This window comes from Neophocaena asiaeorientalis, unplaced genomic scaffold (genome assembly GCF_003031525.2).
Source record: "Neophocaena asiaeorientalis asiaeorientalis breed wild unplaced genomic scaffold, Neophocaena_asiaeorientalis_V1.1 scaffold398, whole genome shotgun sequence".
Taxonomy (NCBI): domain Eukaryota; kingdom Metazoa; phylum Chordata; class Mammalia; order Artiodactyla; family Phocoenidae; genus Neophocaena; species Neophocaena asiaeorientalis.
In genome coordinates, this window is record NW_020173416.1 from 2,785,142 (window position 1) to 2,808,037 (window position 22,896).

Sequence of the window (22,896 nt, forward strand, 5' to 3'; positions counted from 1 at the left end):
CAGTGGTTTTCAAACAGGATGTCAAGGAGACTGACTGCGGTCACAGAGAACAAAGCTGCATTGCTCTATGTAAACTTCAAGTTTCAATAATAGGGCAAGAAAGTCAATTCTATTGTTTGAGACTCTTCCCTCCTGTAACATTCAAGGTCAACAAGGAATTAAAGTTGTAGAGACTGGGATGACTGTTTGATACTGTTTGAGCCACAATGAAGAAAAATTGGGCCAGCTACCCCTGTTATTTATTTAAAAGTGGAATATTAGAGTAGACTGTAGGAACAGTCAGGCAGTGTAGAATTAAAATGTTTTAGAAGCATTGACCTAGATTAATATGTGCTTCAGGGAATTAGAAGAATGCATACAAATCTTAGGGACATTTGATACATATATAATGGGATATTTGAGACTGGGTTGTAACTCATGATTTGGGTAATGTGTGTTTATTAAATGGTTACTGTGTGCTAGATGGGGTAAAGAAGCTAAATAAATGTCTTTACCCAACCAAGTTTCATAGTCTAATAACAAAGTGAATATTATTATATATATAGCAATTAAGGCATAATTAGTGTCATTCATTCAACTTACACTTGCTATCTGCTGTATGCCCCACACTAATCTGGCCTGTGAATTACAGGTTAAAAAGAAAGCAGCCTCTGGTCTCCAGAAGTTCACAATTCATTACAGAAAGACAAGTAAAACATACAATTACAATACACCATGATAAGTAGTATAATAGAATTTAGTACAAACTGCTATGGGGATATGTAAGAGATGCTCCTAACGCAGATGGTGGGGGGGGGGGATGGGGGAAGGTTATCAGGAAAGGTTTCCTGGAGCTGGGATATATGAGCACAGTTTTAAGGGACAATTATAATTTGGGTGAAGAAAAGATGGGAAAGTCAGAGAAAAAGGCTAGCGCAATTCACAGATTTGAGGGATCCTGGCAACTGGGAAATGGCAAAAAGCATGGCTGAAGCTAGTTTTAACCATGATAGGGAGTGGTAAGAGGAGTAGTTGATGTAGGTAGGGACCAATTCCTAAGGGCTGTGGAGAGCCACTGAAAATATTTTAAATAGTGGAATGACAATGATTACATTAACATTTTAAAAAGTTCATTCTGGTAAGCATGTGAAGATGGATTAGAGATATTTATGGAATAAATTGTGAGGGTAGAGGAACTAGTCTGGATATTAATCTAGTAATCCAGATGAAAAATCCAACTAAATAATTGAACGAGGTTCTGGAGAGAAGGGCATAGATTCTAGAGATACAAAAGAGGCAGAATCTTTAAGACTCAGGTCTGATTGGTTAGAAGGGATATAACTCCCAGGTTTCTAGTCTGCGTGATTGGGTAGTGTCATATACTGAAATAGTGGATGAAGGTACAAATTTGGGGGTTGAGTTATGTACAAGGTGCTTATAACTCTGGAGAGAGATCTGGGCTGTAAATAGGAGTTGATGCCAAGGTAGTTACTATATAGTGATGTAATATTAATATATGTGAAGCTCCTAGAATGATCCCTGACCAAAGTAAGCGCTATACCGTAAGTAGAATAATAATGATGATGGATGGTGATGATCATAATAATAAAAATGGTTGATTATGAGATAACTCAGAAGCATACAGAGCATCATAGAACTTTTTGTGATAATGAAAATGTTTTACGTCTATACTTTAAAATATGGTAGCCAATAGTCACATGTGACTGAGCACTTCAAATGTGGCTGTTGCAATTGAGAAAATTTTAAATTTTATTTAATTTTAATGAATTTAAATTTAAAAGTCATATGGAGCAGCTGGTTATTGTTTTGGACAGTGTAGATATATAGTGAGAAATGAAATCAAGAGAATCTGGGAATTAATCAAGTTGATCATCAACATGTAAGGAATAGCAGAAAAACAGTCAAATAGGCAAAAGGAAAAACAATATAGGGTAATACGGTTTAGAAGCACAACTGAAATTCCCTTGATAGGATTATTAGGATGAATGGGAGTTGGTAGAGGAAGCTTTCTGGAGGAGTATGGACTGGAGCTACGAAGTGGAGGAGGGCATTTCAGGGAGACAGGCTAGCACACATAACGGCCAACAAGAAAGAAGGAGCATAATATGACAAGAAGGTTCACCCTGACTGGAGTGGTAGGCACATGATAGGGAGTAAGTGGTCAACGGTCCTTGTTTGCCAGGGACTAAGGGGGTTCCTGGGATGCAGAACTTTCAGTTTTAAAACTGGGACAGTCCCAGGACATGGTACTTCAGTGCTAAAATGAGGGAAGTCCTAGGTAAACTGGGAGGAATTGGTCACTAGAGACTACTACTAGATAAACAGTGGCTGGCCAAAGTATGAAGGACTTTGAAAGAGAGGCAGAGAGGCATCTACCCTTGATACAACAACTCAGAGGTAGGCTATTACAGCTTTTTCAATCAGGGAACTAAAAGGAATTAAAGTAGTGCTTAGGAAGATTAGTCTGCCATTAGAGGGAAGAAGGACTATACAAAGGGAATCCAATTATTTAGCTACTACTGTAATCTAAGTCTGAGGTGATTAGGGCTTAAAATAGAAACTTATGTTTATTTAATCCTTACTATATCCCAGGTACTCTACTAGATTTTACATAAATTATCAATTCTTCCTGACACTCAGATGCTGAAACTTTTATAAACCTTTGAAAAGTTGATTGATTTATTTGTTTAAACAGTTACTCATCATTCCCAAATATTTTTTGAGTGACTTCTATATGACACACCAAGTTCATTACTTGTCTTACTAAAGCCAGAATTTGAAAGTAGATCTGGCTACAAAGTTCATTGTATGTATTAGAAGTAAGAATAATTCAAAGGAAGAAATAACAAAAATGACAAAATTTAATGGCACACTGTCAAAGATGAAAAATAAGGAAGGGTAAAAAATAACTAGAAGATTTCTATGATGGGAAACTTTAAGAACATGATCTAAGAACTTTAAGAACATGATAGAAGGGATTTAGATAGAAGTTGGATATACTAGTTTGAAATCATAAAAAAAACATTCAAACAACAACTGGAAATATAAGTATGAATGCAAGTGAGCTATGTCACTTTAGTGTATATTCTAACAAGCTAACATTTATTTGGGCTTTAACTATCGATAACTCTAATTAATCTATTGTATTTGTAAATTCTCTATGGCATAGGAAGAATGATAACATCACGACAATAAGCTAATCTATTTGCATAAAGCTGGATTTCCACATAAGAAGAGATTTTTACCAATCTACATACCTACCTACCTACCTATCTATCTATCTATCTATCTATCTAGATATATGTGGTGCTCCAGGAACAATGATGCTTCAAGGACAAAGGACGACCCTGCCTGAAAACGTTTAAGCGTTACACCCCTTACTGGACTCTTAATCACCCTCCCCACCATGTTGTGATGGTTACGAAATTCCTGAGCCCACCTGGGCAATGGGACCTGTCCCAAATAAGGAAAGGAGTCTGGCCTGTCCCACTCCCACCCTATAGAAGAAAGGTATATGTGCCTCAAACAATCAGTAAATGAAATTTTCACCTCGGACCATTCTTTTGTTTTCTGGCTATAAAACCTGATCAATAGCGCATGTTCGGGCTCGACTCTCCCAAACTACTAGGAAGTCGGCCCCACTGTTCTGGCAGCAACCCTTCCCTCTAATGAATTCTACCTTCTTTACATTCTGCTTTGTGTCTGGAAATTCTTTTCCAACCTGCGTTTGGACCAAGACAATATATCTCTATCTCCTCTCTCTCTCAAAGAGAGATATATATAGTTTATATTTTAGTTTTAAGACACTTACCTCAAAAACTTCCTAAACTTGTTATCTATGCATTAGTATTTCTTGATCTTTGGAATTGGCTTCACGTTTAGAATGTGTAAAATATTATGAATGTAATGAGATCAATGGCTCATGTTGTACACTATTGTTCATTCCTTCAAGCCAAGTTAAGGAAAGCTGGGGGGAGATGGTGAGCAGGGGAACTCACCTGCTCATATTAACAGCATTAATATTTCCTCATCTTAAACTTTAGAATTCTCATTTCTTATTTCCATTGATGACCCTCTTTTGTATTTCAAACGACCTGAGTATATGAGGCAATATATGAGGATAAGCAGAAATTCATTAGTGTCAACTACAATAATGTGTTTCAAAAATCTTTTTTATAATGGAAATTTAAGAATGTATGGCCAAGTAGAAAGAAGTACCCATTGTCTTTTGTCAAAAATTATCAACCAATTCTTTTTCAAGAATGTTTTGATTATATGTATCAAATATCCCTGTCAAAGAGAAAGTCATGTGCTTTCCCACTATCTTTATGGCTGGTCACTTATTTGGATGTCAGAGAGAAATATGTACTTAATTTTCTTCTTTTGACTCAAACAATTTAAATATTCCAATTCTTTTTTTTTCATTTCAAATTTCCTTTTTAATTTTAAGTCATAGCTTTGTGTTGTAACACTACTTGTTCAAAAATTAGATCATGAAGGTACCTTCCTATGACCTCCAAATAATCAAAATGTTCTTCAATGGGCTATATAAAAAGCAAGTAGAATATTCCTAATTATCAATCTTTATCTTGAGTCATATAGTTCTTGTAATTTCAAGGAAGAGAAACTCAAATGTAAAGTGTTACAATAGCCAAGCATACCAGCACTGTTATATAACCATTCAGTAATTTTCTCTGCCAAGTTGCTCTGAACCTTAGACTACTGAGAATGTGTTTTTAATTTTTAAGGTTCTCTTCTTTTGAGTTAAAAAATGGTTACAATTTTATAAGTAAAATTAAAGAAAAAACACAAAATAGACCATCTGAGATATTTCCATTAGGCATTATATATATATATATATATATATATATATATACACATAATTTTAATATATATACACATATAAATGCACTGGGATAAATCTCCATCTTCTGTGTCAGTCGGACATAGGTCCATTTTCTTAGAAACAGGAACTCCCTTCACAATGGTAGTGAGGAAATTGGCTGGACCATCCTTCTTGAATATAATTCCATGAAGCCACCATTTAAGGTCGTCTGGATCTTGGTTCCTTCTAGCAATCTACTACTCCAACAGTGTGTAGTTCATCAAATTCAGGTCTTTCTGAAGCCAGGCTAGAAATACAAAGTGAGGTGGACGACTAAGGTAACTGACCAAAAAGGAGGAAAGGACGAGGAGCAAAACAATTTCCCAATTTCATTTTTTCCATATTCTCTGTGCTTGACAAAGGAAAAAATATTCAGGTCTGAGTTCCTTTCATTCTTAGCCATTGTTGGTTCAAAGTTTTTTTTGTTTTTTTTTTGCGGTACGCGGGCCTCTCACTGTTGTGGCCTCTCCCGTTGCGGAGCACAGGCTCCGGACGCGCAGGCTCAGTGGCCATGGCTCACGGGCCCAGCCGCTCCGCGACATGTGGGATCTTCCCGGACCGGGGCACGAACCCGTGTCCCCTGCATCGGCAGGCGGACTCTCAACCACTGCGCCACCAGGGAAGCTCGTCATTCACTTTTTAACTTGAGTTTTAATTTCTAAAAGTCAAATTTCAGGCATCCTTCTTCAGTATGTTTTATAGGCATGTTCAGGAAACAGAGCAGTGATTAACACAGATGAATATAGCCTCTCTCGAGCTATGCCCTTTCAGAGAGATCATACTGAGTTCAAGAGCTTTGTCAAGAAATCTTTTCTCTAAAGCATCATCTCCTTTGGTGTTGCCAATGTGGAATGGAATATTCATCTTGCTTCTATTCTGGGGCTCCACAATTCTAATAGTAGCTTTTCCTTTTTGACCACTTCCCAAAATTATAGTTCTCTTTTTCTGTCTAGCATCTTTGGATGGTTCCTTCACTGATGGAGAAGTTATTCACTGGTACTCCAAGCCACAAATCCTAAGAGATTCTGCAAAAGCACTTGCACCCAGGTCACCAATGAGCAAATTGCAGTTCAGAGTGATGCGCTTCAAACCAGCCATACAGTCAGGATCAGGTCTCCTGGAACGAAGACTCTTAGCCCAGGTTTCTTCATGCCTTCTGGTAGTCTGATACTTTAAAGATCTTGGCCATGTGATCTGCTCCCTGCCATGTCAGATTACATCTTGTGAAGTTTACTCTCTTAAGAGTGATAGAGTTCTTTACACCTTGACAAATAACTGTCTTGCCCAGCCATGGCTGGAAGAAGCTCTGGATACAGATCAAGGGCAGAGGGTGCTTAGGAGCAGCGCCCAGTCTACCCCGCGGAGGCGGTCGGTGTTAAGTCCAGCAGGGCCTCCCGCAGGGAAGCGCGCAAGGCGGGCAGAGGCACCGAGCCCTGCAGCGCGCACAGTTCCTCACAGCGCGGGAAGAAGTCGGCCGCGGTGTCGCAGCGCAGCTTCACCGAGTGATCATGGCCCGAGCGCGGCTTCGGGGACGCTGGCTGTGGACACGATGCCCACACCCGCCTGGGGTCCCCGGCTCGCCTCCCGGCCCCTCGGGCGTTCACCGCCCGGTGGCTGCCGCCCCGCAGCATGCGCAGGATCCACGTCGCAACCAGACGACGCAGGGCCACGAGCCCCAGCTAGGCCAGCCCCTCCATGCCGCGCTCCCGCTGCGAATTGCCGGCCATTGGCGCCAGCCTCATTGCCCTCTGCGCGCGGGACTGCGGTTCCCCAATTCATTTTCAAAGATTCCAAAAAGAGGTATTAGTTAAGAAACTTGGTAGAGTAGTTGCAGTGTTTTCAAAAGATACATTTCTAACAGATCTCTTTACACTATCTCCAAATTTCCAACTATTATATAGAAACAGCATGAAAATAATTCAGATAAGAGAGAAAGGAATGTGGAACACCCCAGACAACTATATTGAAATAAATAAGAAATAAAGATTTTCTAAGGGAGATTTTGTAAAGTAGAAAATCTTATATGATTATCTTGCAGTATATTCATTTTATGAATATTTTATTACAGTTTCCTCCAGCTTAAACATTTTGTGGCCCTGTTGGTTCTAAAAATTGGTCCCATTTTTCCTTTTGAAACAGGAAATGCTACAGTGCTTAAAGTCAAGTTTTATTCCTTTCCTTCCTTCCTTGAATCTCCTATCTGCAATTCAACTAAAACTTCCATTTGTATAAGCTCAAAATTGTCAGTCAATTAAGGTTTGTTTAGATTAGAATTGGTGTGCTAATAGTGGGTTAAGAGTTCAAATGGCAACTGTTTTGCATGCTACAATTTAAAAATGCCTCCTTTTCTTTAAAAGTTAAAGGTAAAAGTTCTTTTTTTTTTGGCCGCACTGTGTTTGGGATCTTAGTTACCCAACCAGGGATCGAACTGGTGCCCCCTGCAGTGGATGTACGGACCTCCAGGGAAGTCCCCTAAACGTCCTTAAGCATTAAGTAAAAATATAATTAAGTTTCAGTCTCTGTCCACTGAACAGGAAAAATGAATTTAGCTTCAAAATCTCAAATTATCTAAATCAATCTTGCTACTGGGAAATCTAAGACATTAAAAACAAGATTTCAAAAGGTTCAATGTTTATTAATTTTGTTGTTGTTGTTTAGATACTGTTACAAATCATAAAAGACATATCTAGTATATACTCCAGCTTTTCAAATAAGTCAGAAAGAACACTATTTCTACCAAGAGATAGTACTATTTCTGGCTTTGGTTTAAGCTAAGGGAATTCTGAAGCAATTTTTTCAAAGGATTTAAAAAAATGAACACTGTTGGAACAAAGTTGAAGATTAGTTAGAGATATGGAAGGTGAGTTCCCCTGTTCCCCCAACCCCCAGCTTTTTTTTTAACTTGGCTTGAAGGGATGATTAGTGTACAACCTGAGCCACTGATCTCATTACATTCATAATATTTTATACATTCTAAATGTGAAGCCAATTCCAAAGATCAAGAAATAGCTAGAGGATTATATTTAAGTAAGGCATAGTAGGTGATCAATAAATATTTATTAAATGACTAAATATGAGAAAAATAAGAATAATAAATTACACAAAGGAATGTCTTTCTAATATTTCCTTGAATTAAAGTTTCATATCTTATAGAAATACCTGTATCCTTTCATAAGATAAAATCCAAAACTATATAATCAACCTGAACCAGGTACTATGAAAACACAAGACTACCACATGCCATTCAGAGAGCTGACGACTTTTAATAACTCCTGAAAAGTGAAAAGCATGGTTTTTAAGACAAAACAATTTTCTGCTACTCACTTGGCAGATTTTACGACTTTGGGCAAGGTATCTAACCTCTCTCTTTTTTTTTTTTTTTGGCGGTATGCAGGCCTCTCACTGTTGTGGCCTCTCCCGTTGCGGAGCACAGGCTCCGGACGCGCAGGCTCAGTGGCCATGGCTCACGGGCCCAGCCGCTCCGCGGCATGTGCGATCTTCCTGGACCAGGGCACGAACCCGTGTCCCCTGCATCGGCAGGCGGACTCTCAACCACTGCGCCACCAGGGAAGCCCTCTAACCTCTTTGAGCTTCAGTTTCCTCATCTGCAAAATGAGGATGACAATAATATCTTCTCCAAACAGAGCTGTAGTAAAGACTGAGATAAGATAAATAAGATGTCAAACATAGAGCTTGTCACATAGTAAGAGAATTGTATTTTTTACAAAGGGGCTGTCAACTACATGGAGTAACATTTGCTGAGCCAGGTAAGGTTAGAAATGATCTTGTTTTTGTACATCTCATGGATAGATTAATTTTTGAACAAGGCTTATTATTTTGGTCTCATGAACGTCACAGAAGATAGTGACATGAAATTGGTAAAATCAGTGTGCTACATCAGGGAGTGGAGAATTTATTTCTTCAGCAGTGGAGATAAATGAAAATGATGTAAATGTGAGGGAAAGAAGAGAAGCCAAACATGGAAGGTTTGGCTACTTCTATAGTGATGCTATAAAATAAATAAGAAGAGGCTTCCATATGAAAAATAGAAACATGAGAACATTCCTTGAAATTCTAACTGTTAAGGCTTGTAGTCTAAATTTTGTGAAACAATCATTTACTAAATTAAAATGAAACAGGAAACAATTATGCAAGGTTATTTCTGTAAAGAGGACACCATGAATGTTAGATTCCCTAAGGAGTTCTTCACTGTATTGGTCATTACAGCTTCATAAATTAAACATAAACACCACCTATGGAGTCCACAGAAATGTGGCACTGAGTATAAAATATAGAAACCCTACCACAGATGACAAAAGGAGAAACACACTTCATGACAAGTAAATAAAGCTCATGTGTCACAATGAAAGAAACAAACCCAGGTGAAGCCAGAGTTCATTTAAGAGCTGAGTGCTATGGAGAAAAGGCCACAATCCCGACTCCCCAGAAACCAGTTCCGCATTCCAACCTGAGAGCCCTCCTGCAAACATGCTGTCACAGAGAAAGTAATACCCTGATGGATGCTGTAGGCTGTGATTGGAGATGATGCCAATGGTAAACTTCTTAAACACTCTCATGGGAAATGGAGAATTGCCTGGATGAAGTGGCAGAAAGTAATGGGTTATATATTTTTTACACTGGGAATCATAATCCTGGGGTATTAAGAAAACACCTGTGGAAAATGCGGTGATGAGATGATACCAATCTTCTCTTTCAAAAGTCTTTGCTAATATCACAAGTTAATTCATTTCCCTTTCATTACTTCCTTTCTCCCTACAAACACACATTTCAAGAAGAAATCAATTCTCCACAAAATCAGTTTTAAGAGGAAAAAAAAACTTGTAACAGCTGCAAAGGAAAAAATTAAAGAAGATGGCTTTAATTCTATTGACTCAATAAGTTCAACTTTGTGAAGCTACAGGTTTAGCAATGATATTCCTTTCAAGGCTTTTTATAAAGTTTTAAAGTCAGAAGATGATATTCTGCCTGTGGTTCTACATACATTTACCTGGTATTTTAGACAGTGCCATCTTTCTGTTTTTTGCATGAAATTCAGAGCTATTTCTGTGATCAGAATTACGCCGACAATAGTGGACTGTGCATTAGTAGCTAAAGTTGCCTGCACAAAGTGAATATGTGTAGAAATATGTCTGTAAAGTAAAAAATTAAGATCTTAAAATTCACAGGCTATTAAAGGCCTGTTATTTACTAGTCATATTTTGAGGTACATACACTCTTTTCTCTTAGCTATTCAATAGTGTCCCTGCTTTGAATAGTAGACTTAAAGGATATTCAGAGCCTGTTAGTGATATTTCAGGGACCCTGGTTTTACACAACCAGAAAACCCACTTATGCTATGGTTTAACACTGTAAGAATAAGAAATTAAACCTCTGAAAAGGCAAATAACATAGGTCGAAGTTGATGTAAAGTATTCTGTTAAAAGAACATGAATCTCATGAGTGGTAAGCTTTTCCAGATTTTAAGAACCTTATACAAGTATCAAGGAGACTATTTTCCTGAGTAACCTAATCAGTTCTTTAAAAGGGAGTGAATCTTCTATTTCACATAAAAATAGGGGAATCATATTAAATTTTCATTTAATAATCGATTTGGAGGCTTTCCTCTGTCTATGGTTAATGGGACAGGATTGTTACTAATTTAATGTAAACCTTCAGCTACCAGAGACAGACCTACACAGCTCTGCAAACTGGAATCTTTGCCATTAGCCAACATGAGTTTAACAACAAATTACCCAGTTCAAAGGAATCTTTATGGAATTAAGGTGGTGGCAACAATTAAGTTGGCTGTTTGGGCTTTAACCATTTCAATTTGATACAGTGACTGCCAAAGAAAAGTTACTCAGAAAAAAGTGCTGTATGAAAATATAGAAGTTTCCCCATAAAACAGCTAGCTTTTCCCCTTTGGTCCCTTCATCTCTTTCAGCCAAGTGCAAAGTGCAAGGCAAAATAAATTAAGGCAAAAGGAAAATAAAATAAGAAAAATGGTGAGGGTGAGCATGTTGTTGACCATGTAAGTAAACTATGTGCAAAGTATACCTCAGATACACTATAGGTAGATGAGCACGAGGGAAGCTGAGCCTGGTTTTGCAGTGGGGAAAAGAAAACACTGTTAAAGAGGAAATGATAGCACAGTAAGGGTCTCAGAAATTTAGAAGGTTCCATCACCAACACATTTGCCAGATAATAAAACAGCCTTATAAAGAGACACTTGAGCTTGAAATCTCAAGGTTCATACTATTTGAGGAGAACTGTGTGATAAAAAAATACCTGGCTTAAAAAAAAATCCATGATGGAGATGGCTCCCCAGATCAGAATCTGGTATGATCTTGCTCAGAAGACGCTCTTTTAAGGTTAACAGGAAAGTGGAACACTGGTCACTTTTTCCTATGGTACCACACTGATCTCAGTCTTAACACTAGCAAACTACATGTGAGATTATTTATAGAATGACTCTATTGTACATTTTCATATTACTCTTTAAAGAGGGCACCAAAGCCAGATCAGTATTCTGATTCTAATTTCCTGTTCCTACTATTCCATTCTCATTACTGAATCCATTCAGTATTACTGAATCTAAATAAACAAATAAGCCAGTAGCAACACCAAAAAGATATTTTTAAAAACTTAACCACAAAACTCTTCTCCAGACCTGTCTTTTATCAGACTGTTTCATTGGTTTTTTTGTGATAACTATTTTATACTTAAAACCATGTTTAATCTTCATGACTTTCACTTGATAATTTCCTGGCCTGTTCTTATTTTCTAGGTTGTCACACTGCCACATTCAATTTTGTGGCCTCTTCTTTCATTATGTTGTCAGAATGCCATGTGAGCTAAATATTCAAGTATGCATTTTCTAGTTAGAAATTCTTCAGGAAGTTCCAAAATACAAAGTTAGGGTAGGGAAATAAGGTAAAGAAGATGGCACAGTGGAGAAATCAGAAATGTCCTTATTATCTGATCTGTTCTTTAAGTGTATTTCCAGCAACCAGCAGAGCGGAATATAGTAGGCACTCAATAATGGCTTACTGAATAAGTGAATATACAAAATCTTTTGCTTCTATCCTCAAAAACTGAATTGTATGAAATAATATTCAGAAGGTTTTACACTTACCATCACAAAGATTTGTGATAAAATGTATCACTGCCACTTAATGAGTTACTATGAGGTAGTTTCTAAAATATGATCAATTCTATATGTATTAAGAAATTAAATCTTTCAACCACATACATATCTGATTTTCTTTAGCGGGATACTAGTTCTAAGAAAGCTTTTCTCTGCACGTTTGTTCTGTTCCTATAACTATACCCATAAAAGTGAAAAACTTTATCTTTCAAAATAGTTTGAGCCTTGTCTTTTTTTTCCCCTCACTTTTCCATTTTTAATTACTAGGGAAATTTACTTGTCAAGGAGATCTTTTACTAGTACCCTATTGTCTTAATGTCAATTCTGAGAAAGCAATTCCACAGTAAGCATTAAACACCTCACAGATGTGTCACTTCCACTCCAAATGATGTCTTAGGCTACTGCAGACAATTTTATAAGTAATAGATGGTTCAAAGCAGAAGACACATTTTATTAATATGAGTAAATGTCAAACAAGGAAGACTCAGGAGGCTCAATGTTCTACATACAAGAACCAAAAAACACTGAAATTTGCTTAAAGAAAGTAGAGTACATAAACAAATTGATGTTTACTCATTTAAAAGCTACCAAAAGATTATTCATCTAAGGACTAATGTTCCAGTAGTTCTTCCTCACCTCAATCAAAGTAGGCTGATTCAATGTAGACACTTTCAGATTCTTAAGCCCTATATTAAGATATGATGTATTACTTGATCACTTCAGGGTGCCTTTCTTAGTTGTACGATATTTCCTATAGAAGGTATGATTTTAGGTGAGGTCAAGTAGGAAATTTAGCAGAAATCAAAATTTGATCGTGGTTTTCAGGGGAAATATCTTTATTAAGATGCAAGGAAGTAATAAACAGAAAAATACAATGTGTACAGCAAAAATACTCTAAAAACACATTTTTATTTTTAAATAAAAATACTCTAAAAACACATTTAAATATTTAAATAAGTTTAAAGAGCAACAGTGGAATTTATCTTTAAATCTCTGTAAGGGGCTCCCCAAAGAAGAGGAATTTATAATCGATACTTTATCCATATGATAGTTCTATATTTGAAGGGTTTAATGTAATTCCATAGTGAGTTTACCTTGTGTGCTTGGCATTCGAAGAGCACAGAATAAACAGTGTAAAAAGGAAGAATAAAAACATAAAGGTAGAAAATTTCAGGGGATCAACTCTTTTAAGTGCATGCTTCCATGCAGAATGATCCGAAACCATCCTCAGAAAAAATAAGCAGCTCTCCTTTTCTCAGTTTGTAAAACGATGATAATTTCACACAATCTCTATTATAATAATTTCTTTGTCAATGTCGCCTTGACACACTAACCAGTTTTAGCAGGTGTCAGCAAACTTTTTTGTAAACAGTCAGATAGTAAATATTTTAGGCTTTATGTGCCATATGGTCTTTGTTATAACTATTCAACTGCTGTTGTACTGCAAAAGCAACCACAGATTATATGCAAATGAAAGAGTATGGCTGTGTTTCAATAAAACTTTATTTTTGGGACACTGAAATTTGAATTTCATATAATTTTTCACATGTCACAAAATGATATTCTTTTGATTTCCCCCACATCATTTAAAACTGCAAAAATCATTCCTAGCTCACGGGCCCACAAAAGAGAAACAGGATTTAGCCCAAGGGCTGTGGTTTGCTGACTCCTGAGTTATAGCATTAATTTAATTAATAAAAAAGTGCAAAAAACCCAAAGACAATTCATCAACAATATAAGATGAGTTAGTTTAGAACTAAAGCTGGAATGAAGACACTAATCTTGAAAGACATAAAATCACAACCATCTAACTCATTATTTGTATTACCCCATTTCATACCAGTCTTATTTTGGCACTCAGGAAATTATTAAACATTTAAAAACTACACTTCAAAAGATATTACTTTCTGGCTTGATTCAAACATTTTTCTTAAACTTAATAAAAATATAGTCAAGTGATAACTCCTCTCTTAACTTTTTCCACTTCAGATAATACCATCCCTTTTTTGTGTTAGCATAGCAAGTACTTATAATTATCATATTCCTTCTGCTTCATCACCTTTCTTCTTAGTTCACTTATGTGCCAATAATCTGTCCTCGTAAGTCACCTTCCCTTTTACTGTTTGTTAAAGCCTTTAAAAAATTAACATATTTGATTACCCCAAACCTACCTGCATATATTTGTAGCTGAATGGAAATGTATCATCATATTACATAGACTGAGTGAAAATAAAAAATTTGTGGCTTTGAGGTATTTTTATTCATCTCCTTTCTTTTCTTTTTGTCTTTATTTCATGAGTACTTATCTACTTTTTTTCTGAATGTTTCAACATTCAAGCTTCCTAGGGCCCTATTGCTCTTTAATGAATTAACTTTAATTTTATAAATTTACCTTGATGTACATTACTTAAAGGAATTCATTTGCATTATCTTATGTTTTCCAATTATCATCTGTCTGCGTTACTTTTTAATTAATTGTTTATTGAAGTATAGTTGATGTACAATACTATGTAAATACAGGTGTACAGTATAGTGAGCCATAATTTTAAAGGTTATACTCCATTTACAGTTATTATAAGCTATTGACTATATTCTCTGTGTTGTACAATATATCTTTGTAGCTTTATATGTAATAGTTTGTACCTTTTAAGCCCTAAACCCTAGGTTGCCCCTTCCCCTTCCCTTTCCCCACTTGTAACCATTAGTTTTTTCTCTATATCTGTGAGTTAGCTTCTTTTTTTGTACTCACTAGTTGTATTTTTCAGATTCCACATATAAGTGATATCATACAGTATTTGTCTTTCTTTGTCTGATTTATATACTTCCTACTAGATTCATGCATTAGATTACATGGAAAATTAATTTTTTCCTTTATGTGGTTTTATTCTTCAATCATTGTTCTCAGCACATTATCAATCTAAGGATTTGTAGTTACTTTTGCAGTAGTTAAATTAGGCAAACTGTGTTTAGGTACAAGATGAAAATTACTAAAAACTCATTTAGGGTTCAGAATACTTCAGTTTTGTATAAAGTATAGAAAAAGATGATACATTCTTAACTTAGAATTCAAGAATCGAATGCATCCTACTTTTTGCTATAGAAGAGTCCATGTAAAATTAAAAAGTATGTTTTCATATGAGAAATAAATAAAATTTAATACTGTTCTAAAAATTACCTCTTAATAAAAGTCTACTTTATATCATTGATTATAAGTAATAAATAAAAATGCAGTTCCTCTAAAAAATAATACATCATATAGATGATACCAATTGAAACATGAATAATTTAATTAAATTCTTATCCCAAACTTCTGAATGATGTCTCACCTTCTTCAACTATAAGATATTTAAGTGGCAACATGGTTCTGAACCTGTCATCTTACTGAAATATTTAGCGATGTTCAATGAATTAAAAGGCATTCATATACTTGCTCTTCTGTGTGGACACCTACAATAAATTTTCACAAAATGGAATGGTCACTATATGCCAATTTATCTCATTTTAGAAACGAAATTTATTTATATAGCGTGTGGGGTACTTAGAATAACTTTATTCTGCTTCTAAGCAACAATTTTTAATATACAAGGCATATTTTAAGGCATTCTGGGGCAATAAGAATTAAAGGGAAGGAGAGACACTGAACATTCAGTTAAGATTTTTTTTTTTTTTTTTTTTTTTTTTTGCGGTACGCAGGCCTCTCACTGCTGTGGCCTCTCCCGTTGCAGAGCACAGGCTCCGGACGCGCAGGCCCAGCGGCCATGGCTCACGGGCCCAGCCGCTCCGCGGCATGTGGGATCTTCCCGGACCAGGGCACGAACCCGTGTCCCCTGCATCGGCAGGCGGACTCTCAACCACTGCGCCACCAGGGAAGCCCTCGGCTAAGATTTTGATTTGTGTCTTTTCCTAGCTGAACTCTGTAGAGAAAATACTATTATTTGCCTTTTGACAATATATTTTTTGTTCTTCTGTACTTTTCTAGTTAACAGGAATCTTAGAAGGATACACCTTATATTCAATCTTTTTAGAGAAAGGTAATCAGAACAAAGTGTGACCCAGTGAAATGAAACAAAAGATGAAGACACTGAGACTAGTTATTATGTACTCCACCACGCAGTACAGGTATTGAAAAAAAGAAATTGAAGAGTGGCATGAGAAAACCAATTTCCAAAGCACAGAGATTTCAATTTAACCCTAATCTAACACAAACTCCCTATCATATAGATCTTAGCAAGTTTCAACTTTCTGGTCTTGGTTTCACTGAAAGAAAAATAATATCATTTTTTATGACTGGTTAGGGAAGAGTGTGGCACTAAAACACACATTATCAGAATCTTTTTAGGAGTTTCTAGAATGATATCCAGATATATCTAGACTGATTTAATCATAAAATTCATACTAATCTTTTTTATTTTTTTTAAAACAGTGGGATAGATTCTGGGAATGATTGTGGGTAATTTTTCAAATTCTCTAAGAATATGACTGAAAAGAAGGACTGGCTCAAAAGAAAGAAGTAGAAAAATGAGACGTGTATTAATTTCCTTTTCTGTTTAGCTATCAAAATTTAAAGACTGATATTATTAAAAAACTTTGAACTTTAGTCAACAGAAATTTAATGACGAGATATACAAAATACACATAGTATATAATTAAAAACAAAGCTAAGAAACCAGAGAATTTTCATAACACTATTATTTTTTATTCTATCCTTCATAACAAAATTATTATAGCAATATGAATTAAATGTATGACAATAATCTCGGGAGAAGTAAACCAGGGCTAGGTTTCATAGGAACTTCTTTTTAAAGCCTCAGAAATAGGGATCAAGGTTAAATAGAGCCAGCAATTATTTACTGTAATATTTTAGCTTTTCTTCTACCATATTTATACCATGTACCATTTTAGAGATTTTAATTCCTTTATCTTGAAAAGATATATTCAGGAGAAGGACCAAGCATTCTGAGTCTGAACTATCAGTCACAAAAAATACTATTGTTAGTATGCCTATATGACGTATGTACAGTATTGAGTGGCTATAAGGTATTGTTCTCCTTCAGTGTTGTCCTGGGTATATTAGCCATTATCTCAAGTATTTGTAAGATGTTACATAATAGTGTTCATAGTGAAGATTCTTACTACCTAATTTTCTTATTTTTAGACAAAAAATGATATCTTATAGTTATTCCCAAGGAGTCTGAGTTAAGAGACGTCTATTAACTCAGAATAGATGTATCTACTTGCCAGATTACCTATACTGAGACTCTAACACTGAATACCTTCCTTGACAACTGAAACTGAAACATCAAGGCTCTATCACTTGGATCCAGCCCATAATTTATAATCCTGCTGACACATCCAACAAGGGACAGAAGACACAGTAAATGGAAAAGCTCCAAATGAAGTCTCATAAAACGATCGTCAGAAAATTATACAATTGTATAAGAAACACAGATTTTGAAAAAAAAAAGGTTTTAATTTGCACTGGAGCCAGAATGCTATTAAATCAAATGCAATGTTAGTGTGGCTTAAAGGTCTTCTATGCCGATTTAATCTTTCTTTCATAAATGTGAGCATGAAGCTGCAGTTAGAAAAGAAAGAAAGAGATAGGGAGAAAAGAGACAGAAAGTAAAAAAGATGGAGATGAGAGGACAAACCAATCAGATTTGGAATTACCAGTCAGCAGAAGTTTAGGTAAAAAAAAAAAAAAAAATCACCGGGTGAAATCGTACATTTACTCTGAGAGAGTATCCTTTCACATTGCCTTCTAGGTGATCTCTGAGCTCCTCCAGCTTTCGATGGAGCTACATGTAAACATCAGAAAATGAATTGAAAAAGCAACTTGGTCTCTTTTCAGTTTTCCTTTTTCCTTTTAAAAATAAGATCATAGCATTATACATTTCTCACTGCCTTTGGCAAACATTTCAAAACATCAAAGATCTTTGTATAGCGCAAGAATACATGCTCAATAAACCGTGACTAGGAAGAGAATATTTTATTTTAATTAAAGCCTCTTTTCTCCCCAAAGTGTTAGAGAAAATAAATACCTTAACTATCCTTATAAACCCCTAGAGATTCACTTTACAATTTTCTATTTTGTAGAAATATGGAATAAAGACATTTAAAAATTATGAAATTTGCCTTTCCCAACACACTTTTTGATTTAAGTCTGCATCCATATTCAAATAAACTGATTGAACCCTAAAATGTATATTTTGTTCTTATACATATTTATGTGTATACACATAATCATATTGTATATACACTTAAAAACAATAAACATACAATCACAACTTGAAGTTCTACACATCCAAAAGCTGAACTTCGAGATAAACACACGTGTACTCGCACACACAATCCAGTTTATAACAGATGGTGCTACAGTATGGATGCCATTTTATCTCTATTTCACTATCAGTCATTTCCAAAAAGTTATGTCCATCTGCACCTTTTCACTTGAATCTGAGTCATAATTAATAGTCTCAACAATAATGGATTTATCTTCCCTTAAAAAATTAAAATATGATACCTCACAGGTAGACAGTGAGGAATGCTACTGATATATCATCAAGATACATAAAGTCATATTTTTCTGACTAAATAATTTTAGCTTGCCTCGCTTCTGAAATAGGTATATAATAGACACTTCCCATCCCCTCTGATTATTCTTAGTGAAGTAACAACAACTACAAAAATGCTACCCAGTATATAGCAGTGTTAGAGAACAGAGAAGATGGCTTGTTTGGAATAAAGGACACAAACATACAGACACACCCTCATCCATGTGCACTCATGTGTGTGCACACACATAAATAAACAACAACAAAAAAGTAAAATTAAGAAGGCAGAAGAGGCAAGGAGAGAAAAGAGTGCAGAAATCAGTGCTTCATAAATTGTTAAATGGAAATAAATTGGAGGTGTGTAAAATTTTAAAATGACTTAATATTAGCCTCAAAGTAGTTATTGAATTTTGGGACATCCCAGTACAGTGAATTATGTCATTTTGATTAATTTAGCAGTTACTATTGCTGTAAGGACAAGTGGGACTGAGATAGAAGAAGTGGTTAATATTGAGGGAGATTTCTCTGCATATTTTTAAAATTCAGCAAATTTTCTAACTTGCATTTATAGTGGCAGCATTAAAAGTGATTAATTGGCTATGTCTATATCTCTTAAGGGTGATAATTTATTTACCTTTCATTGTGATTAAATGTTAGAGTATCGAATGCCCAAGATAAATTGACCAAATGGATATTTAACGACTACCAAATGGGACCATTAGATCAGAAATCTTTAGGTGGTGTATTTGTAGGTCACATACACAAATGTGCAAACATTTATATATATATATATATATATACTATTAGCTATATGTGAGCCCCTATACTAGCTAGCATCATATGAAATTCCTTTTCTAATTCTTAAGATTATATATATATATACATATATATATATAAAATATACATGCTATTAACTTATAATAATTATTTTCTGGAATGAACTACAAATGGTAATGACACTAAAATAACATTTAACAAAAAAAAGTAAAAAGGGCATATAACATTCTGAAAATATTAGTTCTCTGTGTAACAGGAACTTAACACATAGTCAGTGACATCAATCAGAGGAACGGTTTACTCTAGAACCCCAAATTACAGGCACCCGTAATGAGGCAGTGCCCTTTTTATTGTTTGTGGTGCCACTCAAAGCTAGTTATTTGGCAGCTTGCCTTCAGCTGGTTGCTCTATGTGTAGCTGAAACAAACAAAAAAAAATATGATCCAACAGCCAATAAAAATATTAAAATAAAACAAAATGGGATGGTGAAAAATGGAAAAAGCCCCCTTCCTCCCACCACCCTCCAAAAAGGAAGAAGTGTAGGCTATAGACGAAATCTTGCCAAAAAATGTTAGAAACATATTTACTTTGAGGGATCCAACTCTACTAGCAACTCCTTTGCTTTCATCCGGCCGTCTAATTTGCTACAATGAGGGAAGATGGGTAAAAAAGACAGAATAAAGAAAAAGTGAACTTAAAAATTTTTCTAAACATTACTAAATAATACATGCAAAAACATCAATTGACTCTTTGAGATACATCTTAGGAGGCCAAGCCAAGGAGTTAACTAACCCAGAGGCTATATGACATGCTCTGCAGATAGGTTGGTCACTAGAATTCAGTCTTTGTTATGACACTATTCCTAAGATAAGGAAATGGGCACTTACTTTTGGTTATCTTGGGGACTTCTTATGAAGCAGTATCTGGAGTAGTGTTACATTTGCATTTGGCTTATGAAAAACAAAGAATTACAAATATACCTATGCAGAAAACTTAGTCTCCTTTAGTGTCTATTCCATTGTAATATCAGAAAACATCAGTGCTATGACTAGAAACACGAGTGTTCCTTAAGTGGAAAGATCAGTCCTGACAAGCATCATTCTTGACAGGTGACAGAATGAAGCTCCTCTGCTTGTTAACCCAAGCATTGAGGTTGTTCAGCTGTCACTGAGATTCCAATTAACCAATTGTGCTGCCCAACCAGAAAATTTTAATGCCAGACCAAAGTTAGATACATTTACTCCCTCAAAGTTTTCAGTTATTTTTTCCTTTTGGGTAAGATAGGAAAAAAAGAAAAGTAAAGCTGCTATTTTAAAAATTTGTTTCACCTCACTGTGTAAATGAGAAAAGGAAGATTCTAAACCCAATCTAATATACTTATTAGATTAGGTATAAATTAGAAATCCCTTTGCTTTTTAATAGAGCTGTAACAATAATATTTTGGTTAAAGAGGAAGTCAAACTAAAAAAGAGTAGGGGGGAGATTGGAAGGGAAGCTTCAGACCAAGTGCTTTTACATTAGTGGATTCCTACATGTGCAGAATAACGGTCTCCATTCAGAGCAGCATAGCTCAAGTTAGTTGTGATTCTCTTGCTTGTATTAGGAGACAACTGATGAAGTATCATTGTGATGCCAAATTCCCAGTGTTAAAGTCCTCAGGAAAAATAAGAAATCTGACCGTGCTACAAAATTATAGTTTCTGGAGACAGGCTATAGATTGTCTTATCCCTTTTAGGACATCTCTGATAGCATAAGTAGATTGCTTAGGAATAATACTGAGAAAATTGGATTTTCACTTTGAAAAAAAGCATCTTGATCCATAAGAATTCTGTCAACTTTTGGTTTTATTTGATATAAATAGTTTTTACTAATCCTTCAACATTAATTAAATTTCGTACCCTAAAGATAATCACTGATTCTTACCCTTCTTGGTTGAACAGAGTTCTTAAATTTAGAAACAGTGGATACTAATTAGAATGGAAACAGTCTATAAGAAAGGGCCTCTGGATGGACAGTGAGTTCATATTATTTAGTCATTTTCTTATGCTATTTTCTTTGATTTCAGAGAACATCTTTATATCAAAAGCTATTTTCCATTTTAAATTGACACAATATCTTGATTATAAACAACGTAGTTTTCTATAAAAAAATATAAAGTCTAATGTTTCATGCTGCTTTCTGAAAACTTTTAGAAACTGCATTGTTATATAGTAACAAGTGAACACCATTTTCTACATTATCTTTTATTTCTGGAAAGCTTAAAATTACATCAAGTCCAGCAACATGAGGTAGTTTCTTCAAGGTTACACAGGACGTTAATGACAAATCTAAGACCACCACCATTCCTGGTTTCTACTTTAAAGCTGTATTCCCTTAATAGGCCTGGAAATAAATGGGTTGGAAAAAACCTGATGCTTATAATAGGATGTATATGTATACATGTCCCTGTGTATCTGTTTGTCTATCTATCTCATTTATGGAAGAAATTTTATGTTACCACATTAATGTATGAATGAAAGTTTTCCTAAATCATTTCAATTCCAAATGCAAGTGCAAGTACAGAAGCTTAAAGAATGAAATATAAGAAGAGAAAAGACAATCACCATTGAACTCTGAACATGAAAAACAGACTATATACCAATTTACACAAAGACTTTTAGGAGCAGACAGCTCATCTGTCAATGCTTGACACCAATTTTCTGTATTTAAATCTGATTTTGTGAATCCTTAACTATCGTAACAGGAAGACTGTTATCCCTAATTAATGAGAAATTATCATAACAGGAAGATTGTTATCCCTAATTAATGAGAAATTATCCCTAATATTGAAAAACTTCAGAAAGAATACGAAAAAGATTTGTCACATATACTAAAATTTGAGTTGTAGAGAAAAGTCAAATCGATAGATTTTAAGACATAATGCTCTCATTTATGCTAGTCAACCCTTAATCATCAATTATGGAGTAGTATAAATAAAAGAAATTCACAGCTAATCCAGATACCTGATTACTATTTTTCTTTGATTAGAATTTAAAAGAAATCACAAAAGATTAGCATTTGAATAAAATGAACTTTACTCTTCATGATAATTATAAAAGCCTCACATTGTTAGCTAATTTTATACATATTTTTCTATGAGGCTATAAACATTCTGTATCAATAACTAAGAGAGGCTAAACTGCAATGTTTATACTACATACAAGATCACTGCAATATAAATGAAGTTTGAGAATTGGATGTAAAGAACTGTAGGGATTACAGGTTGGTTGAGATTATTAGTTTATAATAATGATATATGAAAACTAAAATGTTACCTGCAAAACAAAAAATATTATCACTAATGATTTTTGTACCCTGAAGAAATCCTTTTAAAAATATTTTTACTGAGATTGTTAAGACATAAATCGGAGGATCAAAATCATTTCAATCTTCTATTCAGCCTCTCAGCCTAAATATATTTAACAAGATATCCATTAAAAATTGTCTGAAAAGATTGCACTATATCACCTGTTTTGCAACATTCTGGGAATATT

The 22,896-nt window shown here is 35.0% G+C and overlaps 1 protein-coding gene across 2 annotated transcripts in view; it reads right to left on the reverse strand.

Moving 5' to 3' along the window:
- GPHN (gephyrin) overlaps nt 1–22,896 on the reverse strand; it is a 601,186-nt gene that overhangs the window by 202,569 nt on the left and 375,721 nt on the right. Inside the window, exon 10 of one of the 2 annotated variants that reach the window (XM_024747261.1) lies at nt 19,951–20,007. The exons of the other annotated variant lie outside the window; for it this stretch is intronic. Coding sequence (XP_024603029.1) covers nt 19,951–20,007 — 57 coding nt within the window. The remainder of the gene's footprint in view (nt 1–19,950; nt 20,008–22,896) is intronic. 2 annotated transcript variants of the gene reach the window in all.